This window comes from Zingiber officinale, chromosome 9B (assembly GCF_018446385.1).
Source record: "Zingiber officinale cultivar Zhangliang chromosome 9B, Zo_v1.1, whole genome shotgun sequence".
NCBI lineage: Eukaryota > Viridiplantae > Streptophyta > Magnoliopsida > Zingiberales > Zingiberaceae > Zingiber > Zingiber officinale.
In genome coordinates, this window is record NC_056003.1 from 42,825,300 (window position 1) to 42,836,817 (window position 11,518).

The 11,518-nt window shown below is 36.8% G+C and overlaps 2 protein-coding genes across 3 annotated transcripts; one reads left to right on the forward strand and one right to left on the reverse strand.

Moving 5' to 3' along the window:
• The first annotated feature begins 1,188 nt into the window (after positions 1-1,188).
• On the forward strand, positions 1,189-8,139 carry LOC122023832 (ribonuclease H2 subunit C-like). 2 transcript variants are annotated; one of them, XM_042582209.1, is made up of 5 exons: positions 1,189-1,712; positions 1,789-1,881; positions 1,963-2,144; positions 5,147-5,224; positions 7,801-8,139. In XM_042582209.1, exons 1-4 carry the CDS (start codon positions 1,550-1,552, stop codon positions 5,213-5,215), a joined length of 507 nt encoding a protein of 168 aa, XP_042438143.1. In that variant the 5' UTR covers positions 1,189-1,549; the 3' UTR covers positions 5,216-5,224; positions 7,801-8,139. The 2 variants fall into 2 exon arrangements, with proteins under 2 accessions (XP_042438143.1, XP_042438142.1); XM_042582208.1 differs by lacking the exon at positions 7,801-8,139 and having other exon boundaries at positions 1,191-1,712; positions 5,147-5,439.
• Positions 8,140-8,877: 738 nt separating this feature from the next.
• LOC122023831 (putative germin-like protein 2-2) lies at positions 8,878-10,085 on the reverse strand. The gene is made up of 2 exons (XM_042582207.1): positions 9,712-10,085; positions 8,878-9,630 (listed from the first exon to the last, which is right to left on the reverse strand). The coding sequence occupies exons 1-2, from the start codon at positions 9,941-9,943 to the stop codon at positions 9,071-9,073; spliced, it is 792 nt and encodes a 263-aa protein (XP_042438141.1). The 5' UTR covers positions 9,944-10,085; the 3' UTR covers positions 8,878-9,070.
• Positions 10,086-11,518: the final 1,433 nt, after the last annotated feature.

The following is an 11,518-nucleotide window of genomic DNA, read 5'->3' on the forward strand; positions in this document are numbered from 1 at the left end:
ATTTTTGTATATATATATATATTTAATAAGTTTAGCAGAAAATTTTATATAGATAATAGAAATAAATTAACAGCCATGAAACTCATTATTTATCTTTGCCTTATGGAAGGCATTTTCATCAAAATTTGGAAGATCCCAGTGCCGGATATACAACTACGGATAAAGTTGAATGAGATCCCGGCATTGAATATGGAAGATAATTATTTAATTGATAGTGGTAGTAGGTATAGAAGGTAAATCATCACTAATTTATATTATTATTGTATAAAGATTTTCTATCAAATATTATATATTTCAAAAAAATTATTTTATTATTGTTATATTAGTCAATAATATTCTCTTTACTTATTAATTATTATTATTATCACAAATTATATTGTTAGATTGTTGATTTAGTTATACAAAAGATGAATACTTAATTTTCATAAGTTAAGAATAACTTAGTTGTATAACATATCTTCATTTAAGAAATTTTTTTCTTCTGAATTTAATGTTTAGAAACTAGTTCAACTTTATGATTTATTTCATAAGAATTTCTCAACAAATGATTATATAGTTATTGAATAATAATTTTAAAATTTTATTCATAATATATGTCATGATTTAAATTTTTCTAGAATGGAAGAATTGAAAAATTTTGCTGAAAATTATTAAAATTCTAAAAAAATAAATTTATTCATTGATTTATCGTGTTTGATTGAAATGATATTAGTTTTATCAATTATGATTGTCTTATTTTGAAAGAATATTTTCTGTGATGAATATGATAAAATCTGATTTAATAGAATGATTGTCTTATTTTGAAAGAATATTTTCTGTGATGAATATGATAAAATCTGATTTAATAGAATGAGCGATGAGTGGTCGAGTGGATAAATGATACTCTAATTATATATATTGAGAATGATAATTTTTCATGAATTAAAAATGAGTAAATATTATAATATTTTCAAAGGAGGGAAAAACTGAAAAATGCAATTGCCTCCGCTTTTTTTTATCCATGATAAGTTATAGTCTACTAGTAATTTTATAATTTATTAATTTCGTATTTTATTCTTTTACGACTTTGAATCAAATATATTTGTTGTTATAAAATCATGCTGTAGCCCTCCTGAAAAAAATTATCTCTAGATTCGCCAGTAGGCGGTAGCATCTCCTTGATGCATGTCGCCGCCAGTAGTTTTCATCGCTTACTGGGTCATCAAGAGGCCGTCGAGTAGGGCAACCTTGGCCGGATCTAATTCTGTAGCTCCATGAAGATTTGGTGGACCACGGCGTCGAGGACTTTATGCAGGATGACAGTCTCATCGAGGAGGTCGTTGGAGAAGGCGTCGAAGGACAGGGGATCAAGCTCGAGTAGGATGACCGCATACGGTCGAGTTGGCCGAAGAGGCGCTCTGGCTCATGCAGCTTAGACCCGACGCAGCCGGATCTTCTCAAGCGCGGGAACACTGTCTAAGCGCGCTCAATAATGGCCAATTAGCATAAAACCAACTTTAGAAATTCTAGGGTTCTTTGCCAGCCCTTTTCGTGGAAGCTAGAATCCGATATGACGTGCGCCGGCGGCGAGGGCTTCGCAGGGGCCATAAACTTCCACCCTTCTGGTGAGTCCCCCGCCATAGATCTCACCGGTCGCGTCCATCTCCTCCCCTGTTCCATCAAGCAGGATGGCCCTTGCCCCGTGTCCCACTACTTCAAGCCCAGAAAGACAGGTTCTTCCCTCCTCCCTCACCTTCGCTCTCATGATTGTTGCGCTCTCCTGATCTTTGCGTGTGGCGCGTCATGTAGATGTTATGGTGGATGATCTGCGCGTCGAAGAGGCGTTCTTCCGAGGGAGGAAGTTGGAGGGCGTCACCATTCCTCTTCCTCAAGGATATCGAGGTTGAATTTACAATTTGGGTAAACATTGGATATTTTAGATCAAGAATTGAAGTAAAAACAGATTTCCCCCTTCAAATCTAGGTTATGTTCTAGACAAGAAAAGATCGGGAAGTGAAAAGTGCTCAGAAACTACCGGAGGGGGATTTGGCCGGTGGGTTTCCCGTGCTGAGTTCACGAACTTGACATACTGGAATCATGACAACCTCCCGTCGTCAGACGATCTGCTCCCACGTTGCTTCCACTGGTTTCCTGTTGCTAATGCAGTGAGTACTTCTTCTTCTTCTCGATTCATGCTGCCTGTCTTTGTTACGTTTTTCTATATGGTCTTTGCCCTGTCTTTCACTGATGTTGTAAATTTCTTTTCATGTAAATTTGTTTTAATTTATCCTTCAACTATCAATGGTGAGTATACACAATAATTAAATTTTGTAGCATCTTAGGGTATTTGTCATCCTATTCGATGAGTCCATTCTTTCTTCAACACATCACTGACTTGGGATGATTATGTTATTTTAGTTAATTTTTTATTATAAAATGTCTATAAAGCTTTATATATAGACATTTTAAAATGTCTCGTTTATGATTTAAGGAGTACAATTCCAATAGTCATGACTTAATCATTATATATTACATTGAGTGTTTATTATAGTCAATTTATCACAATGGTCATTCTTTTATGCTTATGTCAAGATCACATAACAAGATCAAGTAATAACTCATAACTATATCGTGTTAATAATCTGATAGTAGTGACTAGTTAATTAGGTTAAGTCCACTAACTTAGATTAAGCCTCGAGTCACCATCAACATGCAACCATGGTACGTTAATGATGAAGGTGAGGATGAACTACTCCGTTTTATTGCATCAGCTGTGTTGTGCCGATTTGATTGTCTTCATTGTCCTTGCATGAATGAATTGTAGCTTCAATTAATATCCCATTATATGGTCTAACCTGAGTTCCATGATAGTATCCATTATGGTCTCTTTCTGTCAACTCTCCACTGGCACACAACTCAGTAAACTCTTCTATACCAAGATCGCCATTAACCCTGCTAATTCCTTCAGTGATGATTTGAATTGCCTAAGCATAGAGGTGATACGTATAATTACACATTTTTCATTCACATGATGATGATTATAATCAACAACATGACAATTCAACACAGTCAAATAATTCTTCAATCACACTTCTTCAACAATTTTAAAAATGCTCCAGTAAAGGACATGCCACTTCGTGTTGATCTTTTGGATGTCTCCTACAAACTCTACGCTCAACCTTTAATCTCTAGAATATGGCAACCTCTTGGTGTACTAATTGGTGACAACTCCTTGTTCAACAAATATGCAAAATGCTTCCTTGCTATTTATGTGAGGTCAGAAAAAACCTATTATTCATGTCCTAACTTCAAGTCTTAGATCACCGCAAATATGTTTTAATATACTGGGGCTCTACAACAATTTTGTTGGTTAGTTCCCTCTCCATTTTACCTCTCACAAGCTTATACTATCCCCTTCTAGGATTTGACTGGCAATGACTGCCGACATATCTTGCTTATAGGCATATATCTTTCATCACTTCATCGACATGAATAGGACTCCCTTGGCTTCTACCAATGCAACCATTTGCAGCTTGTCTTATCCTAAACAAATTGTAATCTTATTGCCTATGCTAGTGATTGATAAGAATCTCGAGAAAATACAACTATAAAATTTCATCATTATGGATATTTTGATGCCCATGTCCCCATTAGTCGAAATAATGTCGGTTAGGAGTGATCAATACTCCTCACTCCAGGTTTGTCTTGCCATTCAAAACTCAAATGAAGTGACGAATTCTTGCTGAGGTCCTAAACAAAGAGCAAACTTAAATGGTACATCCAACAATTGTTGCCCAACCCAATCAAGTTAGGGTCCTTTTTCTACTTTCTAACGTGTAACACCAAAGGAGCCTACTTTGTAGCATATTTTTGAAGGTGCAATGTTCTTTGCTTTGGTGAACCTGGGAAACCTCAATGCAAATTTGAGTGTCCTGAATGTAACAGAATATCTTATTATAGTTTTTATATGTCATTTTCACCAAATAATTATGCATCTCTATGTTGAAATGCTCATGGCAATCGTCAGATCAACAGATCAAAATATGGAATGCTCATTGCCTGTGTCGATCATTAAACCAATAACTATTTTTGCACTTCATTTGAGATATAATGTGATCAGTCTCTTATGTGCTGCAGGCACAAAGCTTGCTTGGCTTAGAGATGTCTGTTGGGGAACAAATAAGAGCCAGTTCATAATATTTTTTGTGATCATACAATACATTGCAAACACTGATTGCTCTGAAACAATTTAATGTGCCATGATTTTCCCTTTTTGGAACAAGGCTTAATGTAGTTTTCACCTCCTTAATATAGATCTGGTTAGCAAAATCATTGACAAAGTTACAAATGTCTGATCTAACTGTACTCTAATTTGATTGGTACAGTATGAAGCATGGAAGCCATCAGACCTGGTGCTTTTAAGTTTGAAGAATCCCATTTCTTTTCTCTTTAAAACTTTTTTTTTGTGAAATTGGCATACACAGTACGGATATTTGTTCAGAGAAAATTGGAGGAAAATTTGCTCTAGTTTGGTTTGGCTATTGTACATTATATATACAAGAAGGATTTGAAATCCATTAGATGTAGAGCAGTGGATCATCTATCCATTAACCTTCAATGATCAGAAGTGTCTTGATCTTCTTTGCCCTATTCCTAATAATGGTTTTCTGGAAAATTCTGATTAGTTGAATCCAAGAGCATTTGGGTTTGTAAAGCAAATATACTGCTTGAGTTCTTTTCTATTCTATTATCTGGGGCAGCTTCATATCAGGAATTTAGTCATGGTAGATTAGGTTGTTGTTTAGCTAGTTTACATTGGCTACAAGACTTGGTCAACAATCAGTATGGTTTGTTTCAGGATATGTTACGCTTGGTTTCTTTGTAGTTGAATTTAGTACTTGGCTGTTATACATACAAGCTATGATGTTTCATATACACGTGCGCACCAGTTTCTTAGTAATTGCGATGGACATAGCTTTATCTTTATTTCGATTGCATCCACCTTTTCTTTCATTTTGATTATTCTCAGCTCTGATCTTAATTTAGGTATTTGTTATTTGCACTCTTTCCATAATGGTTTTTGTTTGATATGGGAACATATATCGCAACCCATCCTTTAGTTGCAAATGCATTTACATGTCATGACTCTAGTTTTCTGTCAATGCAGCTGCACAAGCCGGTCACCGAAGAAGAGCTGGCTTCTGCAACATCTGTTCAGACTACAGCACAGAAATGATTGCATTTGGTATTCTTAAAACTTCTTGAGTAAATGCTCGATTGTATAACTAGTTTTTTTTTCAAGTTTCATTACATAAGGTGGGAACCTTGCACCTTCAACTTGAAGATTTAGGTGATCACTATCTAATGAATTGTTTGGAGTAGGCAGTATTTTTAAAACTGGACCAGGCATGCCAAGGAAACCTGTTAACTGGGAATCAGAAATCAGGCTTTCCTGTTTTATTTGAAATGTATAAGAGAGCCAGGTTATCAAAAGGCAACTAATGGAAGAAGTGCATTTTATAGAACCTTTCTTAACAATAGGAGATAAAGACCCATCTGCTCTGTTGACTTTATCTTGGCTAGAACAAGAACAATAGGTGATAAAATTTTTATGAGCACTAGATGCTTGAGAATCTAAAATCCACAAGTCATCATAAATACAATTGATATTTTGGACAATATAACTAGTATTAAAGGATAGAGATGGTATACCTGAAAGTACAAGATGAGAATAAGGAGTAGCTGTGGTGGAAGGAGACTCAAGTCTTGCCATAAGGAGCTTGAGAGTTTGTATTTCTTAGACAATCGACTGGAAGGATTGATTTCTCTTGGCAGCTTGGCATCAAGAGTTTCAGACGTGATCTTTAGGCTGTGGACAGCTAAATATTTTTCCACCTCAGCCACATGTTAAATGACCAAGAAGGTTCCAGCTTGTGCCCTTATATGTCTTAGTTTCCTCAGTAATTACACTTTTTGTCATCTTGTTCTCCTTCCATTATAGAGTCACTTTTAGCTGCATTAGGTTTTATAGTTACAGTGAAGGTGTCAACAAACATCTCTAATCGGTAAGTAAAGATAATTGACAACATAACATTACATCTACACTTTTCCTGTTGCATATGGCTATATGCTTGTTGTATAGGATCACACCCAAGAACTAATATTCTTATCTAATCAAATATATTATTTAATATTTAGTCTTGCTAGAAATCATACACCTTTTTTTTTCTATTAATTTATGAAACTGTGCTGCATCAACCGCACAGGATGCTTGAAAATACTGATAGTAGTCAAGTTCTTGTCAAAATCCATTAAGTTCAGAAAAATACTGTAATTATCATCACCTTATTTAGTACCATGAAACCTTTTCCTCACCTCATATAAGTAATTGGGCATCATTACCTAATTGGGAGTAAGTTTGAGCATCATCATCATAAATCTTCTATGATATATCTAGGAGAAGGTAACCTCATTCAAGCTGTGGTTGCATTGAGTTGATCAACCAGAGCATCATGAGAGAATTCTTTGAGTATTATTTGCTAAGTCCAAGAATAGTAGTATCTGATTTTCTTTTCCCATCATTGATATCCTGAATAAATAGCAAGCATGATTACAACTAGAGCATCATGATTCCAAGATTAGGGTTTACTAGACAAGGTAGTCTGTTTCATAAGTTTAATTGATTTGGTGAGAACGATGTTCATAAGTACCTGTAATTAAAAAAAAAAGTACCTTTAATTTTGTTGTCACCATGTTCGACTGTTGTAACAAAGATCACTCTCTTTAGTCATGCCATCGAGTGCTTTAATCAAGACTTATCTGCCCCAATTGCACTTCTCCAACTGTCCTGATTAAGACTTGAGAGACGAAGGAGAGCTGGCTAGAGTTAGCAGTTCTTCAACGGTTGTGATCGGAGAGACACCTAGGGTCTTGGAGTGACGACTAGAGTTTGGAGAGACGATTAGGGTTTACTCTAATACCATGTTGAATTCAGCATATATGATTTTGTGAATGAAAATAAGAGCATTCTCTTCCTATTCCAATTAAGTCTTATTTATAATAACCTTGAAAAATGAATAATTACAGAAATATCCCTACTTGACAACTAAATAGGAAATAATAGCTACACATCTGCACGTATGCCAACAACTTTCCTTCGTTGCCTAACAGATCTAGCAACTGGATTCTAGCATGAGATGCATCTCTCTGAATTTGAGAGGAGACCACCATTCAAAGAGGAATGTTTGTAGACTTTGCAAATGAAGAACTCTTGACACCCACTTTCAAATTGCTTGAGTGTCTCAATGGGATTCTAAGATTGTCCTACATAACCGGTCGTAAGTTGACATAATTGAATAAAATCAATTGCATGAGAACTTCTGTATCAGCAAATCCTGATTCTCCGTCCTAATCAATGGGGCAGTGTATCAATGAAACGTTCTCATCATTGGTGATATTGCCTTCTCTTGAGGAGTTTTTTTTCGGTTGGTTAAGCTTTAGTTTGTAAGTTCCAATGAGTCTCCAATGAGTCTTTAGGAATAGGAACACTAATGAGATTTTCTCATTATTAACGGGCATTACTAATGGAATTATAATAGGAAATCCTAGTTTTGATACTTAGATTTCCATTAGCATGATGTTCTTGCTGAAAGTTAGTGTTGGTGCAAATGACATCGATGGTGATTAGGAGTTATTATAGTTTTGATGTGTGGAAAAAAGTTTTAGATTTTCTTTTAGTTTTGATGTGCATTTGAGCCTTATAGAACTTGGTGGAGTACACTTGGAGATGGCTTGACATGACCAAGGTGATTGGACATTCAGTGGCTTGAGGTCCATGGAGATATGTGAAGGATGATGTGGAGCAACTAAGAGATGGCAGGACAAGGAGCATCTGAGAGGAGCCAAGGGAAGCGAACTTTAAAGGTAAAGGTATGAAGGATAGCACAAAAAGGAGCCCTGAGATCGAATGCATCCGAAGGACGTGGAGTTTGAAAGAAGATGATTTCAAGGTTAAAGTAAAATTCTATGGGAGTTGCATCGAAAGATTGTATCTAGGTGAGGGTAGAATTTCAACATAGGTGGACTCGACCTTAGAATGGTTGAAGCTAGTGTATTAGTCGATTGATACAAAATATATGTCGATTAGTGAAACTTTAAATGAAAAGATTTTGATGTTAAGGTTGGTTTGTAGTAATTCTACTCTATTGATATTGATTATTAGTTGACTGATACAATCTATTAGGGCTCACTAGTCGATTATTTTTATTGACATCATATGGACCAGTTGATTGTTAGAAAATTCTAATCCACTATTACTATAGTGCCAACAAAGCGAGAACCATTGATAAAGTGATTGAGGTTGGGTTTGCTAACGACAATAGTGGAATAGTCGGTTGCTGGAGATTTTCAGTCGACTGTTGGGCATTGAATAATAACTGTAATCAATTGAATCAGAAGCTATTAAAAGAGATTAAAAACTAATGCTCCCAACGTACTTGCAGCCAATTCAGTTGCTGAGTTCATTCTAATTTTCATTTTATTCTTTCCTTGTGCTTCATTGTGAAACTTCAACAAGTTTTAAGTGGTTTTCTCTATCTCTGAAAGTCTATCATGAAGGAGAAAAATTTAGTGGCTGTCTTGGAGGTGATTCACCTAAAGGATCGATAGGCTATGTAGTTGAAGTTTGATTGCCTAACCACATTAAATTTCGGTGTTTGATTTGCTTGCTATTTCTTTCATTTTCCATTTCTTTTTTATTTAAACTAATTGAGCTAACATTCATATGAGCGATGTGAAGTTTCATAATTACGGTGTTTGCTATTCACCCTTCCTTTAATTAGTCTGTCTGATCCCTAACAGTTAGTTTATAGTTAGTATATGTAAAGGCCTTAAAAGTTAACAAAAGATGCATCACACAAGATAATGCTCACGTTGAATTGCAGCTTTGTATTCATAGATAAATGTTGTTTCTTTTCCCTTCTTTTATTCATTTCATATATCAAATTAACCATTTTAACTATGAATTTTAAGATATAAAGGACACACAATGGCTTGTAATACAATCAATGCATGAAAATAGTTCACTGGCTGGCTAGTTATTGTTGTCCGTCCATTGTTGAGCTTGGAGCCAGTCAACGAGGTGTTTGTCCACCTGAAAAGCCTTTGCGAGCACATCATCGGAGATGGGTGGTGTCGATCCGAACACAGCTTTGGCGATGGTAATGACCCCCGGGTTTTGACTGCTGAGACCGGCGAGTGCAATTGTGTTGCACTTGCCTGTGTTGAGTTGGAAGTGGATGAGGCCTTGGGGGAATACAAAGACGTCACCCTTCTTCAAATTCTTGGTGAAGAGGCGGTTGGTTTGGCCGATATTGGATGTCACAAAGCCCACATAGAGTTCTCCTTCTAGCACAACGAGGATCTCAGTGGCTCGAGGGTGGGTGTGAGGAGGGTTGAGCCCATTTGGTGCATAATCAATGCGAACCAAGGAGATGCCGAGGGTGTTCAGCCCAGGGATCTTATTCACGTTGATGGCGGTGACATTGGAGCCAACATCATTGACAGTGTTGCCAGGCTTGTCGAGGCCAGAAGTGTAGAAGTCGTTGGCTGTGACGTCGTTCATGTTCTTGCATATCGCGCCATTGACGAACACTGCAAGAAGGTATGATAAACATATGCATGTGTGCTAGAAATGAAAGCACTTGCTTGTTGGCGAGGAGTAAAGATATGCACCTTTGGGGTTGTCATCGGCAACGCAAAAGTCCTGGAGGGGACTAGGATCTGAAGCCAATACAGCATGAAGGGAAGCCAAGGCAAGGAGTGCGATGAGCAGCTTAACAGCCATGCCTCTGATCTGTATCACTGAGCTAGCTCGCTCGTCTGGTGGTGAATGCAATGCATTAGTAGGTTTATATAGAGGTGAGAGAAGCAGGCTTGAAGCATTCTTGCTCTGATCTGATATCATTTGGTAGCGTGAGAGAAGAGATTAAGTGGAGAAGCAGGCATTGCATACTCAGTCTTCACCTGCTCCTTAATCATCAGAGTAACTACTTGCTCTTATCTTATTACTTGCCCAAGAAATCAATAGTTTCCAATTAATACGACCCAGTCTAATTACTTGCCCAATTAAATGTCTTCGCCTGAGACTTTGACCATCACAAGGTGCTGCCAAATACAAGATAGAAAACCAATTGACTCTGTCCTCCACATGCCCTAGTTGAACTTGGTAATTATTAGGATGATTACAGAGGCTCTAGTTGATTGGTGGGTGTTCCTAGTCAAGTAGTGAGCTAAGTCGACTAGGGAAGTTAGAATAGTTGGATGATCTAAGGTCTTTAGTGAAATTGTGGATTGATGGTGGGAGCTAGTTGACTAAAATGATCGTTGGTACATTGAAGATCATAATGATAGAAACATAGTCAATTGATAATGAATTTAATTGGCTAATCAATAGCATAAAATCATAATAGATAGTGAAATTTGAAAATTTTGAAGGGGGGCTTAGATGAGCATTTAAAGTCAACGAAACATTTATTATCTAATCTCTTGAGCTTTTTCTCTTGTGTTTGTAGCTTACTCTTCTAAGCTTTCCTATCTGTAAATCTTGTATGAATATTGTTGTAAGAGGTTTCTCTAATTTTGAATGATATCCGAGAAGGAGAAAGCTACTGGCCATGCTAACATGGACCATGGAGTAGAAATGAAAGTTTTGAATCACGTTATATTGGATTATTAGCATTGGTATGCATCGACTTACATAGTCTTAACACCGTCCTTATAAGAAGATTGTAGGAACTAACTATTCTAATTAATTGGATCAAGTGCCACTTGACAAAATACTATAGCAAGCAGTTGATTCAGTGTTGAAACGTTTAGTAGTTCAATTAAAAAAAAAATCATAATCGTTTCTACAAAATTCGAAATTTGTAAAATTTTACGTGCATGTCGAACTAACCATCCTAAACTAAAGTGATTTCGGATTATATACATTTGAGATAAAAAAAATAATTAATTAGACGGGATAATATCGAATTTAGGATGATCAGCTTGATCCTATAAAAGTTTTCTATCTATCATCAGGGTAAATCAGGAAGCGCTTGCAGCGAGCAATCTAGGAGCCTATTATCCTTTAGTTGCGTGCCTCATTTGGAGGGTCTTTGAGATCTAAACAAAAAAAAAATGATTAATCATGCTGGGTAACATCGAGCTTAGGGTGACTGGTTCGGTCCCACGAAAGTTTTTCACTGACCACTAGGGTAAAATAGGGAAGCGCTCACAGCGGGCAGCCCAGGAGTTCAGCATCCTTTAGTTGCATGTCCTATTTGAAGGAAATTTTTTTACAAATTCGTCATAGCTGGGGCTTGAATTACGGATGTCTGAGTGATAATTTGGATGTCCTGCCGCTGCACCATAGCCCCGGGGGTCCTTTGAGATTCAAACAAAAAATGATTAATCAGGCTGGGTAACGACGAGTTTGGAGTGACCGTCCCGGTCCCACGAAAATTTCCCACAGGCCACCAGGGTAAATCGGAAAGCGCTC